Raw genomic sequence first — 23,007 nt, forward strand, 5'->3', positions numbered from 1 at the left:
CATCATTTTGATTCTAAGCCCCCGCTGTGTAGTATTTTTAAATCCTGCACCACTGCAGGACTCAAGCTTTTTTGCGACTGCCCTGTTGACATATTTTTATTCCGACATTTAAGTATATTACATATAATGATGCACCTCTCATAAGATAAACACAGATTTAAATGAAATCTGAGATGCATGGCCATCCCCCATCCATTTGGGATGGCAGGCAGTCAAACTGCTGTACTTTTCTCCCACTTCCAGTAGATGTATTTAGAGGAGATTACAGCTCTGATCCAGACAAAAAGACCAAACTTCCTGGTACCGTCTGACTAGTTGTCTGTAGTCGGACAGAGAATAGATCTCAATGTTGTAATCTCAATGGACAAGGGTTATCACATTGTTACTTCCACTAATACTCTGAGATGAAGAGAAAGCGTCATGTGGCGTGGTATTTTTCCCCTCTTTGGTCTCAACAGAAATTCATCATTTCATAAATACCTTGGACAAAAGCTCATTCACTGCATATCCTGCTGTCAAATGAATACTGTAAAAAAGCCGGCCTTTTCAGTCAAGGCTGCACAGGAGCAAAAAGACTGATCCAGACCCAACAAGATACAATCTTATTATGAGTGCCAGAGCTTTGCTCCAGGCTGTCTATTCAAGCACACTCCTGTTCAGCGCCGAGATTTGACATTACAAAGTTTACAGGTAAATGAGTATGAGAGCTAACTTTTCCCAGAAAAGCCACAGTTACATGCTAATAAAAGCATTAATGGTGTTAAAATTCTATGTGCAAGGCTAAAGAACTGGTCTTTTAATTAATCTGCATCTCCAAAGAAACAGCCCAGATTCCAAGAATGTGGAATCTTTTGTAAAATGTAGATTAAAAATGGAACAAAAAAGTGAACGAGTCACTAAATTTATTTATTTAAAAGTAGCAGCACAAAAAGAACATATTAGATGTCATCCTTGCAAAATTTTATACCTTGTAAGCATTTGGGAACTGAGGAAACCAGCTGCTGAACTTTGAAAAGCCAATCTCTGCCCTTTTTTGTCTGATATACACTTTCAGCTGCTCAGTATTTCAAGATCTCCTTTGTTAACCAAATTTTTTAAATTGGTGAAAAGTCAGTGCCCTTTGACGGTCTTGGATTGCATAAAGAATGTGGATTGGCACTATCCTGCTTAAATAAAACATTATCAATTTGACAGCATATTTTGCTCCAAAAGCTGTAGTATGTCTTCAAGCATTAGTGATGCCTTCACAGATACGGATATTACCCAATCCATATACACCAGTGCAACACCATATCATCAGGGTTGCTGGGTTTCTGTTTGTATATAAGCCAGACAAGCAGACAAATGGACGGGACGGACTAGTGGGTGGTGGTGTCTCCAGCTGTGTCCATTTTTATAATTACCTTATAATGAGGTTATATATGCTGCTTTACTTCTGGAGAATTCTGCTGTTCTGTTCAGAAGTAGCCAAGTTTCATTGCGTGTGAAATGTTTCACTAGGTGGGTTTCTTTGTTTTGTTTTTCTTGAAATTTCAAACTTTTATTGCCCCGTCTTAGCATTTTGTAAATACATTTCTGGCAATCTGAAAAAATGTGTGGGGGAGCGAATTGTCAATTCAGCAAAATCCAGTTTTTAAATGGTTTACAAATCATCACATTCTGTGTTAGCAGACGTAAAACATGTCTGCCGTCTGCAGCAGTTGTACAGTAGCACCACTGTTCAGTTAAAGCTTCAGATTTAACAAGACGGTTCAGAACAAGTGTGTTTTTTCTTCTTTTTTTCCCTCCTACTTCTCACGTTCTCTTTTCAATCTCCTTCATAGACCCTAAGGCCATGGACATTTGTCAGCACATGAAAGTAGCGCGCTCAAGCAAACTTATAAAGAAATGGAAAAATATCTGCCGCAGCCTGTTGGAGCAAATCAGTCACAGGTTATTCTGGAGTTCACAAAAAAAGGAGGAAACAGAACAGTGAAGTGGAAAGGAAGGTTTGTTGTACTAGTTGTCTCCATTCAGTGTACATTCATTAAAGCTAATCACAGTTAATTAGCTGGGTGGAGAAGACTGCCAGTTGTAGAGCACTGTGTCCAGATGTTGGACAAATAATGGTGCCAGCAGCAAGAAAAAAATAATAATAATACTTTATGGTAAATCAGGTGGAGCTCCCTGTGGGGTTTAGGTTTTAATTTTTACTGGAACCAAAATGAGAGGCCATAATGACCACTAAACAGGTCTTTATTTGCCGATCATTTCTTCTGATTTTAGGTCTCAAAATAAATGGTCCTTTCTAAACCTATTTCCATGCAAATAGTGATGTTACAACACATTTCCAGTAGTTGCATAACTTGTTTGAAGTACAAAAAAATAAGCTCATATATAGTTAGTACCACATTTGCAGTCTGTTGGTTTAAAATCTGAAGCTCCAGTTCAAATGATGAATAAATAAGGTGATATTCCCCATTCTTTACATTGCCCTCATACTGGCACTTTCGAAGACCAGGACTGCATGACCCTGCAGTTAAATGAGACTTCTCTGTTGTGATGTGCTGCTTTTCTAAATGGAAATAGTTTTAGCAGTTTGGAGAAACCTTCATTAGAGCTTTAGTGGTTTTTTGAGGTTTCTAAAAAGTGTGGCGAAGTTGCAGAGCACAGTAATGCAGAGCAGCAGTTGGCCTTCACTTGCAGCTCTTGTCTTGTCAAATTAGGAGGAGGAAAAGGGAGGAGGGAGAAATACATAAACTAACACAACCACATGCTTTTTGAAATGTAAACAAACAGAAAAGTGTTTGAAGCTCTTGAATGAGGGCCGTTGAATATGACGGGAAAATTAGTTTGTTGGTGTAAATATCATATGATTGGATATTTCTTAGTATTTCATGGTTTATGTGAATCCAGACCATTTGAATAATGTGAAACAGCAATCATCCATCACCACCACAGTCACACTGCTTTTCTGTATGTTCATTAATAAGTGATGAGAGTACACTCCTCTTTTTTTTTTTAACTCTTTAAAGTTTGCTGAAACTTGACAGTTTTTTTTGTTACTAAATATTAATTTGCCTATATGACTTTTACTTTGTATCATATCTGTTTAAAAAAATATGGCTTAAAAAAGCATTGTGCAATTTAATGGTAATGTGGAAGTGTTAAACTCACAAAAACTTATACAAATACACTATATTTTCAAAAGGGTTCACTCGTCTGCTTTCACATTCATATGAACTTGACATCCCATTCCATTTTGATGTCAGCTCACCCTATGCAGCTTTAATAGCTTACATTCTTTTAAGAAGGCCTTCACAAGGTTTAGGAGTACCAGTCCAGACTTGTTCATTGGATTGCCTAATGGAGAAGCTTGATACATGTCCACTGCTCTAGATTTCAGTGGTGCTGTGCTTTACACCACTGCGTCCAACTCTTGGTGATGTAAGGCCTGCAGCTGCTCAGCCATGAAAACCCATTCCATGATGCTTTTTATGTATTGTTCTTCGGCTTATCTGCAGACCACATGAAGGTTTGGAGGTCTGTAGCGATTGACTCTGCAGCGAGATGGCGATTGATGTTTCAGCATCCACTGACCTCACTTTGTGATTTTACATGGCTGAGTTGCTGTCTTTCCCAATCGCTGCTACTTTGTTATAATACCACTAACAGCTGACTTTAATATTTAGTAGTGAGGCACAGGTGGCATCCTATCATGGTACCGCGCTGGAATTCACTGAGCTCCTGAGAGTTCCCATTTTTATCACAAATGGTTGTAGATGCAGCTGGGATGCGGGATCGGTGCTTAACTTAATGAACGTGTGGCCAGGGTAGTGATTGGAACACCTGAATTCACTGATTTAAATGGGTGAGTGATACCATTGACAATAAATTGGCAATATATACTAGTCATTAAGGGGACTTTTGATACCCCTGGTATCAAAGTCCTATTTGCTGGTTGCACACCTGGATTGGAAACCTCCCCTGTACTAACATCAGCTCCACACACTGCAGCAATCTTCTGCTGCTGGAGTCGTCTTTCTTTTGTCTTAGTTTCTCTTGTTGCGTTGCACTTTTACAGGCTGTAAAATCACTGAAGCATAAAATATCTCCTCATCAAGTCTGACATTGGTCTAGACTCTGCCAGATGTTGCATAAGAAATGAAAAACATAGTGTGAAACATTCAACAGTCAGAGTGCTCCATGGCAGCCAGTTGGTGGGTTCGTAATACAGAAATACATGCATGGCTAGGTTACTGATGCTGTTGGTGACATAAGACAAAAAGCAAAGACAACAGCATTCATTCAGTATCAGACTTTAACTTCAGATAATGTTTTGTTGTTGTTGTTTGTTTTTTTTTCTTTGAGTTGTTCGCAGCTCAGTTTAATCTGAAAGGTTAATCAGAAAAAGTGCACTTCAGGTCTGTTTCTGCAAATCTGTGCACAGGCTTCCTAGTGTGTTCGTGTAACTCATCAGGGGGTTTGTCCCATTCAGAGTGTTTTGGCCAGCTTCATTCTGCTTGTCTCCACAGGAAGAGGTCAAAAGCCACACAGGGAAGAGTCATGGTCAAAGGAAAAAACCTTAGAGAAGCAAGAAACATGGAACTCAATTTATGGCGAGTCATGGCTTGTTTTCAGTCCGTTCTTTATTTTATAGCAGAGAATACACAGCATCTCTAGGTCCAATAGAAAAACATTTCTGCCCCATCCATAAGACAAGAGGAACTAGTATCTTTGCTATCAGCTTCAGGTTGAACTGTCTCTGCCTGAGTCTGAATGAGCCTGTTCCTTAATCTGTAGGTTGCAGGCACATCATGTTCTCATTATTATACTTAAGCAAAATATTATCAAAGTAAAGAAATCTCTTAACACATGGCTTGTTTTGTACTCTCAAATACCATTTTTCTGTTGCCCTAAATTTATCTTTATTACCACGTGTAGTTTGTTTCTCTGCTATCAGTAGTTCTGTGAATATAAATTCTAAGGTGAAAACAAATCGCCATGGTGAGTTGAGGAAGTACCAGGAGAAGTTTAAGAGATCCATGCCCTCTCAACTGTCAAAAAACCCCTTCAAATCAAGCACATGCTGTCCATTTCAAACTTTCAGAAATGGTGTTTCTGTCAAATAAAAACATTTTTATTTTACCCACATCTGTTTTATCTGTACTACATGATCAGGAGTACACAATTCATAGCAAAAGTTTTGACGCTACTGCACACTTAGCTAAAAATGCGCATGTCATGCTCTAGCTTTGATAACAAACTGGGGGTCTGCAAAGAAGATTTGTCGATGTTTTGGTCATTTATTTACACAGCTCATTAAGAAAAGCTGGGATCTTTGCCTTACTGAACATTTTTATTTACACCATTTAATCTCTTTATATTTGAATCAATAACAGGTTGGCCTCGGTCACATTGCACGTCATTTATAAGACTACTGGATTATTGTGGCTTTAAGGTTTCTGCTGGCCTAACCTTTGTCAATCCATAATTTGACTCCGTGTATGTGTGACACGCAGGGGTAAGACTGTTTTCCATAGTTGTTGCAGTCTGAACACGTTAGCGTTCCTGTCTGAATGAATGATGAATTGCAGTAAGAATAACAATAATAATAATGATGATGATAATAACGATGGTGGCATTTGTTCTAATCATGCAGGAGGAGTGCTTTCTTAACCTGGAGGCTCCCATCAGCAGGGTCTGCGGTTACGACACCCCCTTCCCGCACATCTTTGAGCCCTTCTACACCCCAGACAAGTGGAAGTGCTTTGAAGCAATTAAGAAGATGATCAACTACTGAACCACCCCCATCGGGTAGGAGAGATCTGACAGCTTCTTTTTGAAGCAAATTTATGATGGGACATTATGTAATTTTCTAACTCTTATTCTATATTAAAGCCTTCCAACAGCTACCCTGTAATATGTATTATTTATATCAGTAATGCAAACATGAAAAGGTGACTTAACCACGACCTGCCTTCAGGAGCAAGAAGCATCATTATAGGAAATCTGATTGCCTCTTCTCTTAAACACTCACATTGTGTTTCATATAAGCCGTCACTGCACATGTAGAGGATTTTTATCAAGACATACAAATGTTGTTGCCATGCAGAACTGCATTTTATTTATCTGTTGGTAGTTGCCACTGTTGGATATATTGTGCATTTGAACTGTTTATGTGCAAATTTTGGTAATTACAAACATTACAGGTTGCTAGTTGTAACAACAGTGACTAATACGGTCATAGTTTCTGGGAGTCATACAACCTACAGTATTGTTTTTAAACCAACACCAAATTCTTCAAAAAACAAAACCAAACAATTAAAGGATTTATTTAAGAGGGAACAATTTAAGTATTTTATAAGTAAGAAAAAAAATGAAGGCATCTGGTTTTCATGTAACTGTGTAATACAGCGCTCCAACTATTAAATATTGTTCGCCCATAAAGTTAATGGAGTTGAGATGAGAAAAATAAAGTTTGACCTCTTGCGTGGGTAAGCTTCAGCAGCGCTAGAGTGTTCATTGTCCATATTTGTTGTATCTGTTTTTAGAGCTTAGCTGAGCGTGTGTGATCGTATCTGTAAAAGTCCTACTTTGTTACTATGCATCTAATATTGTCTAGTAACATTTAACAGGTTCTCCAAATGTTCTGCATGGTACAGAATACAGATGTTTGAAGTCATCTTATGTGAGGTATTGGGATGATGACAAAATCATCTTATTACTTCCAGTGAAGACGGGGTTTTTCCTGGCTCATGCCGGGCTGTTAGGGGGTAATTGCACACGTGTCTGCATACAGTAAGCTTAATTTGTGAGAAATATGTTTCTTTTTCTTTTTTCAACCATTTCTTAACAGGAATCATCCTTTAGTAAAAAAAAAAAGTACAAGTTGCCAAAACTTGATTTAAAAATAAATAATTTTTTAACGATACCTCTGATTTTCTTGTGACTTTGTATTTTTTGGAGGGTTTTGTAAGATTCAGTATGGGTGGTATGGTACTGTTTTCTCACCCGCCCCTGAATTTAATAAGCAATTAAGAAAATGGATGGTCATTTTATTGCTTTCAAAAAAGCAATAAAATGAAATTTTTCCTGTATCTTTGTTGTTACCAATAATGTAATTGTCAGTATCTCTAAATGTAACATTTACTGTTCTTTTTGCACGTAGTCTTTTTCAGTGCTCCCCCATAAATATGACATTTGACAAACTGTACACTTTGTAACCCTAAATGGAAGCACATACCAAAACTGTTTATGTACAAATTTCTCAGTAATAATTTAGTAAATGCTGTAGTAACACCTGTCTGGATTTGCTAATCTAACACTGCAAACTGTAAATTAATCAAAATAAATTGCCATAGATCTGTCATTGTAGTTGAGGACGTGCATGTGTTCACTCTGCATACAGTGTGTGTACCTCATGTGAAGCTGGAGAGTTCTGAACATGCCATAGCATTTATTCTGTGTGCATTAATACCTACCACCTTGTAATCAGACCACCCAATGCTTATTTTAATGCCAAGTGTTAACAGGACGTACATGACAGGGGTATGCCCTTGGATTTGTGAAACCTCATCCTGGGAATCTAATACTAACAGTTGGGTTCTGGTCCTTTGATTGTTTCCAGAAATGTTGAATAATGTATTGAGAGCTCTTTTGCAAATTCCTTTTAATTATTACTGTCACCTTGAGTTATAGCCTTTTAAATGTTGGCCTGTAAGTCTGAAGGAGGCATTTATTACATCTCTAATTGCATCCAACACATGTCACCTCTCATCCTCACTCTTCACTATCTCCATCCAGATCCGTTTTCCTCCTCATCTGCCATCTACATACATTGCCAAGTTCTTCACTTATTGAATCTTTCTCCTTTTCCAGAGCCAACTCCTGGTAGCCCTGAACTTGATCGCCTCTCCCTCTTCCTCTTCTTTCATCCAGACAGTGGAGAGCAGCCAGGAAAAGACACTTTGTTGACCATCCAATCAGAAAGCAGTAACCAGATGGGTTCCATGTTGTTCTGTCCTCAAGCTAAAAGACTGTTACCATAGCTCTGAATTAGAGAGCCTTGTTCTTCTGCAAGGCAAAAGTGACTTCATTTGCTCGATGAACCTCCATGTAAAGCACATGTGATTTAGTTATCTCTTAGATTAAAGTTGGATACTGTGGGGAAAAGTGTATTTGGTTTCATTTGTGACTGTCTGCCTCTGTGGTGTTACTTTTGATTTGACTGTGTCTAACTGTGCTCTAATCTTCATTTTGTTTGACATGAACTGAACCTTGTTGTACTAATAAAGGTGGATCTGTGGATTTTAAGGAAAATAAAAGATGCCGGATTGGTGAAAGCATTTGGTTTGGTGTTTTGGATTTGTAGAGATTTACTGTGTCATGTCGGAAACAGAAAAAAGTCTGCTCAAGAGGTCTGGTAACATATTTTACAGCTGTATTTTACAGCTCATTCAATATATTTTGTTGTATTTATTGCACCAGTTTTGATTTTTCAGCCATCTGCTCATCTTGTTCGGCTTGCTAGGAGTCTAAAGATGAGCTGATGGGTTTTCTGTTATCGCAGCTTTGATTTAAAGATGTAAAATTGTGAAACAACGGAACAAGTTGTAGAATTTTTATCGCATGGCCATTACTGGGATGTTTTAAGGCTTTTCCATCATATCAGCGCTTCCATAAGGAAATCAGTTTTTCTTGTTAAACCTCTTGTCCATGTTTGCCATTTTAGATTTCAACATGGAATCAATCATGACCGCAGTTGGGAGCCTTTGCCCTTTTACTTCATGTTTCTGAAAATCTTGAGTTATGGTAAACCATAACTCAATGGAGAATAAAAACAGTAGTTGAAAACCTGCCCTCAATTCCATTAATAAACACTGACAAGAAGCAATTGTTCCCTCAACCAGTGCTTAATGCGCCACATATATGTGCTGATCATTTAAGTATCTGGGTATGCCTGTAAAGTTTTAGTCAGGCAATCATTAGGTCAAAAAAACAAATCATTCAAAAGTACTTAGAAAATATCTTTGTATGTCTGTTAGACACTTCAAACCCTGTATACATGTGGAAATGGGTGCAGTTTCTCTTTAGGATTATACAGTAGACTGTAAATCGTTCAGTACTGTGCAAAAGTCTCAAGGCACCCCTCCTGTCTTGACATTTTGCTAAGAAAATAGGAAATAAGTGCATCGATTTACTAAAACTTGCAAACATAAATGGAAATGCAGTATATATTGTAAGGCAAAATCAATTCTAACTAGCATGAAAGTCGATATTTAGTGTGTGAACAGTCTTGGGTAAGCTTTGCTTTAAGTAGTCTTCCTGAATAGTTCTCCAGGCTTCTTGAAAGGCATTTCAAGCTTTTATTTGAACGCTGGCCAACTTTTGTTCTGTTCTCTGTCAGGGTGATCCCACAGTGCTTCAATAATGTTGGGATCTGGGCTCTGGCAAGGCCAATCCATCACTGTGTTGACCGTGTTTCATTGTGTATTTTTCTATCCAGGTATCCTTTTATTGCACCGGCAATGTGTTTGAGATCGTTGTCATGCTGAAAAATGAAGCTGGACAATCCAAATCGGACTTCAATAATTCTGGCAAGATCTCTAACGCCACAGTCTGAAGTGACAGAGCCTCCATTGTCTACAGATACCTATACACTCACTGTGGTACTGCTCTCCTGACTAACTCTTTGTGAAGTAAAAAAAAAAAAAAACAACTCAAATTTCAATTTATTGCTCCATAATACCATTGATTTCCAGTCCATTTCTTATGTAATTTTGACATACCTTACAAACAACTGTTTGGCATGGCTCCGGCAGTACTTACTCCCTTTGTCTCCTGCTTTCCTTCTTTTCAGTTGCTCTCTTGCTCTCAGGTGAGTGTGGGCAGTGCCCTGGGGTCTAGCCTGCATCCTGCTTCCCAGTTTGTTCATTCTTGTAAATATAACTGAATGATCTGACCACTCAGTGGGCTCAGCAGACTCAGCTGCTGTTCATATGATGATATCCAGCCAGCAGGTGTTAGGAAAGCATGAGCAAGTCTTGCACTTCCTAGTAAAAAAGCAGCAGGCCAACAATATATCCTTAGATCAGCTGAGTAATGCAATTCAAAAGATAAATGCCAAACTCCTTCAGTCCTCACCCTCAGAAACAGTTCCTCTTCCCTAGCCAGAGGCTTCAGTAAGTGTAATCCCTCCTCCTCAGGTTTTTCCAATTCCTGACATCTTTGAAGACAGGCAAACCTCTGTCAAAGCTTTCTTCTCCAGTGTTCTTTAGCCTTTAGTCATACTCCTTATTAATTTACTTCAGTCTAAGATTTCTTACATTTTCAGTTTACTCAAGAGCAGAATTTAAGAAAGTGTTAGACCATCTACTGCAAGCAGAAGCCACTACAAACTGCATATTAGATATGCTAGAGTAATTAGGTTTCAGATTACTGAATTCTGCATGCTTGTTGCTGAAACCAGTTGGAATTATAGAGCTCATAAGGGATTATTCTAACATTCTTTACATGAGCTATTACAAAATGACCTGCTCTCTTCTAAGGACTCCACAATTGGCTCGAAAGAAGTGCAAACCCATCAAAGTAGTTCCCACATCTGCTCAGCACCATCTTCCATTTTCCGTACCCCTGCTCCGAACGCTTCCAACATACCTGGGATGGTATCAGGACCTGTGAAAATTCACCAAAACTTTCATGCCAGATACACCTTGGGATTTCCAGTCCTCCTTGGCAGGGTCAGAGCCTATGATCCTGAGGAGAGGTCTTTGGTTCATTAGGATCACATCCTGGTTCCCTTTCTGATCTCTGACCTTTACAAGACGAACCCTGACCAAGCTAGCAGGCCACCTAGAAGCATTTGTTTCTATCTTGTTCTCAGGTAGAATGTAGGCTGTACCCTGGGTCACTGTTCTGCCCTACTTTCTGGTCCAGTGCACACCTGCTTCCCATTTTCTCAACACTCCTCTGGAACAAATGCCCAGCTGAAACCTCCACTCTTGGCCAGATCATTGCTTCAAACATTGTGATTTGCCTAGTTTCCTGACCCTGTTATGCCATCTCTGTTCCTAATTCCTCCTGCTGTGTATTTTGGCTGGACCCTGCAACCTGAAGGAATCGCTTGCCTCCAGTTGAATTTTCAAACCAAGATCTACCAATTCCTCAACAATACTCACCCTAGAATATTTACCTGCTTGCTCACCCTCTACCACTTCTTACCTCCAGAGCTGTCGTCTGCCTTCCCCACCTGCAACTCAGAAAATAGACCCAAGTTAGAAGTCCATTCACAGTTAATTCCTTAGATTCATTGGAAACACTTCTAACCTGTTCTTCATCTCTAGGAATCATCTGGCACAACAGTGTTTGGACCCTTCGAGCAAAATTCTTACCTGAAAGTATTGACCTGAATCCTGAGTGCATCTTTGATTGTGTACATAAATGTGTAATGCTTGCACTGGTCTCTTTGCCTCTTGCTTATTCTTGAAATAATACCACTTCTTGACAGCCACCCTTCCACCCATGGTAGAAAAACTGGATTTAAAATTGATTGAGCCATTGTCCAACAAAAAAAGCCTGGGGGACTTTTGCTGAAGACCGACCACTTTAAAGCAATTACAAGAAAGCCTGGCTCCTGGGAAGTAAGATAAAAAGACATGAGGAGTAGCTCAAGAGTTTGCATATACTCTGTATTGGTCATGTAACAAAACTGGACTATCACCAAACCCTTTATCTTCAAGAAAGCATGACAATGAATAATAATAATAATAATACTCCTTTTTAACCTTCCCAATAAGCTTTTGGCTAAACTGTAAAAAATGTGTAAGCAGATAGAGTCTCTACATTTTTGTCTTATGAAGTCTACAAATACCCAAGAAAAAAAAGCTGCTAAAATGCTTCATAGAGCTTAGGGCATCTGTGATTGCGTGGCTTCCTGTGACCTTTTCAGTACAAGCGACTCACATTCACATTACACTGAATCATTTGATGCAATAACACTATAAAAATGTAACTGGGTGCAGCTTATACAGACCTTAATTGGAATCAAATGAAAGCTAAATTTGCTATATTCTCATCCTATCACTTGTTCTAAGAATACAGGTGCTTTCGTTGTTTACAGATCATCATCAGTGCAGAGGCATGTCCGAAATGCATCAACACAATAAATGGAATTTATAGTGTTGATGTACAAATGGATTTTTTTTTATGGTATTGTATGAACGGGTGAAAGACACTATGAAAGCAATTTTTGCACTTACATACACTTTACTTTATTCCTAAGCAAACTTAATATAAATATATCTATATATATATTTCCCTGTGTAGTATGTTAAAATATAGCACTTTGACCTTCAAACCATTCTTTTGTCTTCTCATTCCTTGCAGTTTCATGTGAAAACTGCTATTTAGTGAGATTATAAACTAATTTATTTATTAATTATTTTGGTACTTGCTCAGTGTGGAAATTTCTTCCCCATATGCTCAGTTTACTATTTAGAAACAGCCATGCTAAGTGATGTAAAAATGTCTCACTGCCTCTTGCCCTCAGCATGTACTGTTTCACCAGGTCTCATGCTGTGGGGAAAGAAAAATCAGCCTGCTAATGAAATGTACAGCCGAGGCATACGAAGGACCAGATGGCCCCATGCCTCAAGGCCTTTGCTTTTAATTTGTGCCTTAAATGCTGAGCTGAGTGGAGTTTAGGAGAAAGGTGAGAAGGACTTCAAAGTGTGAATAATAACTTAATAGAGTGATGTTTTCCCTGTGGCGCTGCCTGCCTGGGATTTTTAAAGGAAGGGGTATAAGGCCCAGAATTCTCGACAGGATGGCTTAAATTCAAATCTACACCCCAGCGAAAGTCCCAACGCTTTAATGTAAAACAGCCGTCTGGAAAATCTTTTGAATGTTACTCACTTTGCAGATTTGGCTATTTCTTTCAGTTTTTTTTTTTTTTATTTTTTCTTGTTAGGACCATAGAAATCAAGATGCCACAGTGTGCGCCACTTGCCCATTTTCTTTTAATATTTTGGGAGCAAATGCACTCAATGTGTCACTTTGTAAACAATTTGTAAAAGTAACATGAACAGCCTTGTGAACTGTACAAGAAACTCCATCAGTGATGTTTGCTGAGCTTCCAAGAAATCCACCCTATTGCAAACAAAAAAAGAAAAACACTTGAAAGTTCTGATCCTGGCTTGCAAAAAGCATAAATTTAGGACAGCTGTATTAGAAGTGTACTGGTAGAGTTCAGGTTTTTGTTTTTTTTTTTTTAAATGGTGCATGTTCAGTGCACAAAATCTTCAGTGTCAAAGTCTATCACCATGTGTACTTTCAAAGGCAAACATTTTGAATTGATTTTTGGCTCAAAACAAAGATGGAACTCCTTTGTGAATCGCCTTATCATGGTGGAGAAGTTTGCTCATCAACAACCCGGGGGTTATGTTTTTATAGGGGGCTTTTGCCTCCTGGCAGGGTCTCCTATAGCAAGTGTGTCTTGGGTGAAGGACCAGACAAAGAGTGATTCAAAAACCCCTATGAGTGGAAGATCTAGGAAACAGTTCACCCTACCTGGCATAGGGTTACTGAGGCCCTGCCCTGGAGCCAAGCCCAGAGAAGGTGCCCAAGGGTGAGTGCCTGGTGGCCAGGCCTTAGTCCATGGGGCCCAGCCAGGAACAGCCTGAAAAACGGATATGGGCCCACCCTCCTTTAAGCCCACCAATGACAGGAGGAGCCATAGGGGTCGTGTACAGTGTGAGCTGGGTGGCGGCCAGGGACGGAGACTCTGGCGGACCTATTCCTGGTACTAAGACTACCGACTGGGACTTGGAACATCACCTCTCTGGTGGGGAAGGAGCCTGAGTTAACAGGTGCCGGCTAGATATAGTTGGGCTCACCTCAATGCACAGCTTTTGCTTCTGGAACCAGTCTCCTCGAGAGGGGTTGGACTCTGTCTCAATCTAGAGATGCCCTTGGTGAAAGGTGGCAGGCTGGGGTGGGTATCTTAGTATCCCTTGTTAGATATAGTTGGGCTCACCCCAATGACACAGCTTTTTTTAACTTCTTTAACCAGTCTCCTCGAGAGGGCCAAAACAATGGACTCTGTCTCAATCTGTCCAGAAATGCCAAAGAAATAACACAGACTGACCTCCTGGTGAAAAACACAGGTGGCAGGCTGGGGTGGGCTCACCCCTACTCTTAGTATCCCATGCCCGACTTTGTGCTAAATTGCTGCCTGCACATTGGGTTTTTCCTGGTGGATGAGAGGGTTTGTTCCCTGGGCCTTGGGTCCACCAATCACAGTCGAGCTGCGCACATGACAGTTCAGATAAACCACAGCACACGCCTTCCTGGAGACCCTGGTGGTGGGTTTCTCCTGAGGGTGCTCTCTTCCTGGAGACCCTTGGTGGGTTTCTTGAGGGTGCTCTCTGTCGTCTTACTGGGAGACTTATACATTCATGAGAGATCTGCAACAGAGAGATCTGGAGGGGCATGATTTGGTGGAATAGGGCTGCCAGATCTGAACCTGAGCAGTGCTCTATTACTAGACTTCTGTGCAAACCACAGTTTGTCCATAGGTGCCACAAGGGCATGTGGCACCAGGACACCCCAGGCCACGGGCCAATGATCGATTTTGTGATTGTATCATCAGATCTATATGTCCATATGTTCTGGACACCCGGGTGAAGAGTGGTGCTGAGCTGTCAACTGATCACCACCTGGTGGTGAGTTGGATCAGGTGGCAGGGGAGGATGCTGGACTGACCTGGGGTGCCTAAACAAATAGTGAGGGTGCGCTGAGAACGCCTGGCAGAGGCCCCTGTCCGTGAGATCTTCAACTCTCACCTCTGGCAGAGCTTTGACAGCATTCCAAGAGAGACTGGGGGCACTGAGTCCAAGTGGACCATGTTCAGCACCTCCATTGTTGAAGCTGCTGCTGCACTGAGCTGCAGCCACAAAGTGGTTGATAACCACTGAACCAGATGGTGAACACCAGAGGTGAAGGGAACCATCAGGCTGAAGAAGGAGTCCTATTGGGCTTGGCTAGGCTAGTCGATAGGTACTGACAGGCCAAGCTCGGGCAGTGGCTGAAGCAAAAACTCGGGTGTTGGAGGACTTTGGAGAGCCCATGGAAAACCCTCATAGTGTTCTATGGGAGGTGCTTTGGGAGTATGGGGTGCCCGATGCTACAAGCCATTCAATCCTTATACAACCGTTGCAAGAGCTTGTTCCACATAGCCGGCAATAAGTTTGACTTATTCCGAGTGGTTGTTGGACTCCACCAGGGCTGCCCTTTCTAGGCGTGGTCAAGTGGCAGAAGGTTTTCACATGGGTAGTCTCAGAATCTCGTCTATGCTTTTGTGGTTCTGTTGGCTTCATCAGGTGGTGGCCTCCAGCTTGCACTAAAGCAGCTCGCAGCTGGGTGTGAAGCAATGGGAATGAGAATCAGCCCATCCAAGTCTGAGACCATGGTCCTCAGCTGGAAAAGAGTGGAGTGCCCACTCCAAGTCAGGGACGAGTTACTGCCCCAAGTGGAGGAGTTTAAGTATCTCGGGGTCTTGTTCACAAGTGAGGGGAGCAACAGATTGACAGATGGACTGGTGCTGTGGCTGCAGTCATGCAGACACTATACCAGTCCATTGTGCTGAAGAGAGTGTAAAGCTGAGCTCTCAATTTACCACTCGATCTACGTCCCTCACCTATGTTCACAAGCTTTGGATAGTGACCAAAAGAACAAGATCATGGACACAAGCGGCAAAAATTAGCTTTCTTCGTAGGGTGGCTAGCCTGTCCTTAGAGATAAGGTGAGATAAGGTTCAGCCATCCGGGAAGGGCTCAGAGTAGAGCCACTTCACAACTCCACTTTCGATGTGGAGTATGGAGGTAGTTCGGACATCTGACAAGAATGCCTCCTGGGCGCCTCCTGGGAAAGGTGTTCCGGGCATGTCACAGAGGTGTGCTTAGGCTGCTGCCCCTGCGACCCAGTCCTGGATAAGCGGAAGAAAATGGATGGATGGATGGATGGATGGATGGACTTGTCTCCATGCCAAATGCTCTCTTCCCCGTTTCTCATAGTCTTAGAGACCTGGCTAGAGTTCCTCCTACCTTTCCACTGTACCAACCAAGAAACTGACCTCACAGCCGTTGTTCGTCAGTGGTGCTAGTTTCAGTCATTATGCAAATGCACTGTTTATAAGGTTGAGGAAAAGTGGATTTAGCTGAGGCTGAAGAATTCACTTGAATGAGTGACAAAATGTTTCTCCCATTGTCCCATACATCCAGATGAACAGAATAAACTTTTTGGGGGGGGGCACTTGTAATAATGTTTCCCCAGTTTGAAGTCTCTTGACTCCAAAGTAAATTAATCAAAAGAGAACAAAGAAATCACAATTTCAACACGTGTAAAAACCTGTAAAGAAAACTTCACTCAAGTATCTGTTTGCCTTGTACAGTTTCAGACAGGATTCTCAGCACTCTGCACCACAAACTCTTGCCAATATATAGATAAAATCATATGTCATTTTGGTCTGGGTGAAAGCAGGGCCTTTAACCATGTTGGCGCAGCGATCCCTCCTTTGGGCGGGGTGGCAAAAGATGACCTCTGCTTGGTAGGGATACCATAATAGCATCTGTGCGCTTGACAGTGTGTCATTACACACTAAATTTACATGAAACTCAAAAACCCAGGGTGGCAGGTCACGACGCAAAGCCACGGGGGGTGAAGATCCTCCGGTGCATGTCCAACCGTACAACCACAGATGAGTGGAGATTATAGAACTGCTCAGCCTGTAATGTGGCCCTTTGTACATTTCAGCGGTCGCAGAGGCATGTTTTACAACATTGGTACAAATTCATGAGATTGCTTTGTATTTATTCAACATGATATTTAATTATAACACAAACAGCCTGGGATAGTTTTCTGTGGTTAACGCAGAAAAAAAGAAGATAGTGGTAAAGTAAATGATCTGTTGTGGACAGAAAAACGTACCAAATGACTTCATTTCAGCATTGCTGAGGGTTGTTTCTTGCAGTGCTACATAAACTCTATAAATCTAATTAGAAACTAATTCCTGAGAAGCATGTTCATTTTTACTGATAAGAAAAACACTGCTGGTTTTATTAAAAACGGCAAATGAGCAGTATAGCATGTCACGACAACTCATATCTGCACAACAGTTTGTGTTGAACATGCCTTCAGTAATGAGTGGTGGCAATGCCTCTGTCAGTCAAATCAAAAGCCTCCAAGTGTTACCCTTGCATGAAAGTCCTTTAAAACATTATGGTCAGCAAAAAGTAAATCTTAGCTTAGTTGTAATATGCTTGTTGGGAAAACTGTGATTTATGCATCACATAAAGTTCATAGATTGGAATAAAAGATTCACACAAAATATGCAAGCCCAGCTGACTCAAACCAGTTCAGTTCAGTTTAATTTATACAGAGCCAGTCCACAACAGCTGCTGTCTCAAGTCGCTTCATAAAGATCCTACGATGTTAAAGAGAGAACCAAAGGACTTGGGGAGCAAAGACAAAGATCGCCTGTTAATTGGGAAGAGACTTTTGGAAGAACCATTCAAATAAGTGCAAATTGGCTATTTTTTAAACTGGCGACTGTCAGTTGAAACCGGTGGTGTCAAGCATAAGGCCCAAGGGCCAGAATTGGCCTGGCAAAGACTCCAATCCACCCCACAGGACAGCTTTGGAAAGTGTGACGAAGTGCATGTAGCATGTCGCTTTTCAGGGATAGCTTTTGCTATTCATACTAAACAAAAGTAATTAAGTAATAGATAAACAATAAAATGACAGAAAAGGGAGTTTTTCCTTCCCCACTGTCACTAAGTGCTTGCTCATAGGGTGTTGTCTGTTTCTTGAGGTTTTCTCTGTATTATTGTAATCTTTACCTTACAAATAGCAACTTGTTGTGATTTGGCACTATATAAATAAAATTGAATTGAAGCTTAGTAATGGGTTTACTAACAGCTGCACAGTACAATAACTACACAGCACAACCTTTTTGTCACTGTAATTATGCCATCTGTCTGTTCTCAAGCTAAAAGTAAGCTATTGTGTTTTTGTTTTATAGTCTGTTTTATTCATAGAACGGGCTGTGTTATCTGTCTTTGCCGGGATACTTTCCAATTGCTCTTTAGATCTAAAAGGATCCCTGACTTCAGAGGTTCGTGGAGTTAAAGCACACTAATGCAGAACAGGATATAGCCTACATTTTATTACCTGTTGGTAATGGAGAGATAAAAAGCTAAGCCTTTGCTGAACTTTGACAGAGAGGCACGTGAACGCTGTTCCTTATAGGTCAGTCTTTCATATAGTGTTTGACAGGAAAGAAAATAACGAGGTGTTAGAAATTCTACCCTTTAAGGCAGAACTGAAATCTCTCTCAACTCTGTGGATTATATTATGTTCGATAATCACTCAGAGGATAAAATTACTGCCTATAAACTACTGTTCTTATAAGATAAGTGTATTTGCCTGTAAAAACCCAGACCATAGTGTTTACCTCCTAGAATAACACGGGACTGATGGAGAACACCAGCTGTTTTTGTTCCATTTATTCAAAGCTTCATTACCTAGTCAAACATTGACCTGCAAGCAGTGTGCTGTCACAAGTACACACACAGACACTAACACAAAGCATGCACTGTACATTAGTTCACTAGTGCCATAAGACCTAAGAATTGACTGCACAGCGTTTGGGTTTTCAAGTGTTGTCCACATGTCTCTTTAAAACCAAACAGAGCACTCTGAACAGCTCTAAAACACAAAACACATGCACATTTGCCTGTCTGACGATCAGAGCTTCCCCTCTCATGCAGAACTGCTGGATATCATGAATGAGTCTTTCTTCATCATCACAGAGTTACGAAAGTTCTGGCCATTTTGTCTGACAGCTGGTTGCTATGGAGTTATTGGAAAGTGGTGGGGGGGATACAAAACACTCTTGGTTGAATGGATGTAATTTTGCCTGGCTGTTGGCTTGACAGTGTGTTTTAATGTGCCAGTGACATCCTGTTAGAGACGCAGGGCAGTTCAGTCTCATCTGACGTAAGGGGCGCTAATTTGTATAGCAATGAAATAATTTCCAGCCTAATTGCAGGAGTGTTGCATGTAAGGCTCACATGCTTACGCTCTCTGTGGAAAGTTCTGTTTCTGTGTGTTGCCCATTCGAGAAGGGCAGCGTTTTTACACTTCACCTTGGTGGTAACAACACATTATTATGCCTGAAAACTGATACCGCACAAATGCATCCCATCTGCGTGAGTCTGACCGGTGGGGGAGCATGATGTTTGCAAAGAGAGAAGGTGATTTTAACAGACCCGAAAGGCTTTTGGTTAAGGTAACATCCTGATTATTGGTGAGATTATGTCATTGTTGTTGTCTTCACAATGGAAACAGATCAGGTCTCTATTTGGACTGGGTTATTTGGGACAGAAAATTGAAATCCCAATTGGTGAATTAGCATAAACTGTTTGTACTGTGCCTACAAATGGAAACTCCAAGGGCCTTGGCATACTTCCTTCTCGAAAGTTATGCTTTCAGGCTAAGTCAGCTTCCACCTCAACAGAGTTTCAGTCCTTTTGCTTGAAATTTTGTTAGAGGAGCCTTTGAGGTTTGTGCATTAGAAACAGAGAAGGAAAATGCTTGTCTAATATTTGTTCTAGGAAAAGTCATTATAAGAAAGTTGAAAAATTCTTCAACGAGAAGGCTGTTCTTGCCTATCACTCTTCACATTGTGAAGATGAATAATGAATAAAGCCTTGGTCTGGAGTTTAAAGAAAATTCTTTAAAACTGACCTCCCATTATTATTTTTTTTTAGCTTAACCATTTGACAAGCTTTTACACTTAATGTGCTTAGAAAAAATTAAAAGAGCGCACATGAGAAACTATCCAAACCTTACATACTATTTCATCTCTCACATGGTCTTTCTGCATTGTTATCCTTACTGAAAATGTTGTGTAAGCAGCATATTTATAAGCAGCCTTGAAGACTCTCAGTGCAGTTACACAGAAGCCATTAAAGTAAGAGTGTAGGTGATACCTGCATTTTGAAGGTGCCTAACATATAACAGTGATACAAGTATCATCGTTACACAGTATGTTAGGCAGATGGAGTAGACTCGACGCTGTTACAGTGCGCCACATGTAGACAATCTGTTTGATTAGAGATGAGGCAGACATCTAGAAAAACATCTTTTTTTGTAGGCATAGTGTTCTTCTTTTTTGTGTCTGCAAAGAACACACATGTGAGCCATTTTTTCACCACACTCCTTTGCCTCCATACTTTTAGATGACATGTGTTTAGCAAACTCTGACCTCAACTCAGGACATGGTCTGTCATTTTTTTCAACTGTGTGGCATAGTTTTTACCACCTATGGAAGTATGAGTGTAACATGAAATCGACTGAACTGGCCACATGTGTGTGTGTGTGTGTGTGTGTGTGTGTGTGTGTGTGTGTGTGTGTGTGGCTAACAGTTTTCACTTAACATTTAAAGGCAAAGGTTTTCACTTAACAGGTTCAACAGCTGGTTTGTCACAATTTAGAAAACTCCATCATACCCCTTTGAATTTGAATAAGAATTCATTTGGTTACCACTAAAAAGCATTTCCACCACTTATTTGCAAATGTTGCAAATAAAATAAAAATATGTTTGATTAGATGTGAGTAAGTGTTCTCATAAGCACACACCAAATTGGGATATGAAAAAAATACCATCAACCTGTGACCCTAAGGAAGTATTTCTAATATGCTGCCTGAGCAACTCTGGTTTCTGCTTTTATCTGAATATACTGATTGCTTTCTGTTGACACAAAGATGTGATAATGCATTAAAAGGATTTGCAGTCTTCTTGTCATTGCGAGTATCTGTGTTCTCCCTGTGACTGTGTGGGGTTTCTCAGGGTGCTTTGGTTTCCCTCCAAATTCCAAAGACATTCCTGTGAGGTTATTTGTGGATTATTAATCCAGTAGGTGTGCATGTGAGAGTATGTGGTTGTCTCTGTGTCGCTTAGCTCTGTGATGGACTGGTGACCTCTCGAGTGTGTACCCCGCCTCTCATCCTATGATAGCTGGGACAGGATCCAGCCCCCTCCCCTGACCCTAAGTTGGATGAGAGGTTAAGAGAATGGATGGATGAATTTCAGCCTCTCAGTTGTTTTGTTTTTTTAATACTGCCTCTGAACTCAGCCAGAGTTGGATTTCTTTCCAAATTCTCCGTATGGTGGCTTTAAATCTAGAAACTGTCACAAGAGTTTTTACTTTTCCATTGTGCTGGCGACATCCTCAGTTTTTAATGGCTACATAACTGCACCAGACTATAAAGTGCAGACGTTCATTGCGTTTCAGTTCTAAGTGATTGATGAGCTAAACTGCTAGAGAAGCGATATCTCCGCATTAAAGCCAATTATTGTTAAATTTTGGGTTTGTGGCATCTGAGGTAAATGTTGCCTGTTTTTAAGTATGCTATCTCACATTCTGTGAATATGCTTACATCCAGTATCCTTTCAGCTGTGTGTGGTCAGATAGGGTCTGCTCAGCAGCTGGTCAGCAGGAATGTTAAAGATAGGTAAAAATGTCTGAGCATGCTTCATCAACAGCGTCTACTATGCTGCATTTCTATCCAACACTTTGAAATCCCTCTGTACTGAAGCTCCCATCGAGAAGGACAAGTGTAAACCACTTGTATTGCTTATCACAAAATGATCTATTGATATCAGCTGCTTGTCCAAGAGTTGTATAAAGGCTGCATCTTCCTGCATTCCACGAGATAAATAGCTTCCTCTGGGATGTTTATAAGTATGCAGTTAATCAGTTCATACGATATCTACAAAGGGGAAAGGCACCAAAGGAAAGTCCGGTTAACGTTCGCATCAAGCCATTTGTGTTATCTTACACTGTCTCATATATATTGTGTGTACAGTTGTAGCAGCTTCAGACAGCAGTGCTCTGAAAATTTAGCTTTTACTCTCTGAAGAACTTTTTATGAGAGAATTTATTACAGTAACAGTTTGCTATGATATTAGCCAGTCAGTAGCTAGAAACTGCAGCTTCACCAAACCATTAGCACAGCATGATATCGGCACGACTCTCCGCCGGTCTTTGCATCAAGACCATCTGCTAGACACATATTTCCACAGTTTGAACATGCCAGCCTTCTCGCAGAGCTCATAAATACACTATCATGCCTTTAAATGTAATGTTTTCACAGACTGAACATACCAGTCAGGGCTTGTGGCATGACTTCTATTGTTCCACTCTTTAAGGAACTCGCACTTTTCAGAGAAACAGAGCGCTTCGCTCCTCTCTCGGGTCCCAGCTGTGTCAGATGTGCCGTTGAGCAGCGGTGCTGAAGGATCTCAAGGAACAGTTATTTTGCAGGGAGGGAGAAGAGGAGTCATTTGAGGTCAGCGAAAGGGAAATGTGCGAGCAGTAAAACATTTCACCTTCCTGGAGGCTGAGTCAGAGCACTTCTATCTCAGCTGGGAGTGAGTCAGGAGTGGGGGGGCAGTGAAGTGATGGTGAAAAGTGATGAGAACTGACTGACCTGCAACACCCCTGAGACTGGATAGGAGGGATAAATGTGGTTATTACCGTTGCTATTACTCAAAGCAAAAGTAATCTGAACAAGATTCTGGTGAAGAAAAACACTACAGGCTATCTGAGCATCTGGACTCTCACACACTTTCACTGACTGCAAGAATTAATGGTGTACCTCACACATCTTTTCTGTATATTTATGCATGTACATATGTGTATGTACATGAATATTTTTAAACACCACATTGCTATTCGGGTAAAAAGACAAATATTTGCAGGGATATTGTAGAGGTTTGAAGCACAGCCAGGACTTTGCGTTTCTACATAATATGCTCAGACTTTGGTATGCTCCTGCTAAGAATGTCTTTATCAGGCAGCGCCAACTTTCCTCAGATGGATGTCATATGAACTTGAACCTAGAGCTGGTTTGCAAGGATACATCCAATATGAGGGAATTTAACAAAAAAACAACAGTGACAGA

The 23,007-nt window shown here is 40.7% G+C and overlaps 1 protein-coding gene across 1 annotated transcript in view; it reads left to right on the forward strand.

The window, feature by feature from the left end:
- The window catches only part of bckdhb (branched chain keto acid dehydrogenase E1 subunit beta), a 56,112-nt gene extending 47,785 nt beyond the window's left edge, over positions 1-8,327 (forward strand). The window contains exons 10-11 of the mRNA XM_031740240.2: positions 5,642-5,796; positions 7,861-8,327. Of these exons, the coding sequence (XP_031596100.1) occupies positions 5,642-5,782 (141 nt within the window). The 3' untranslated portion in view covers positions 5,783-5,796; positions 7,861-8,327. The remainder of the gene's footprint in view (positions 1-5,641; positions 5,797-7,860) is intronic.
- The last annotated feature ends 14,680 nt before the right edge of the window (positions 8,328-23,007 follow it).

The sequence above is a fragment of the Oreochromis aureus genome, linkage group 11, assembly GCF_013358895.1.
Source record: "Oreochromis aureus strain Israel breed Guangdong linkage group 11, ZZ_aureus, whole genome shotgun sequence".
NCBI lineage: Eukaryota > Metazoa > Chordata > Actinopteri > Cichliformes > Cichlidae > Oreochromis > Oreochromis aureus.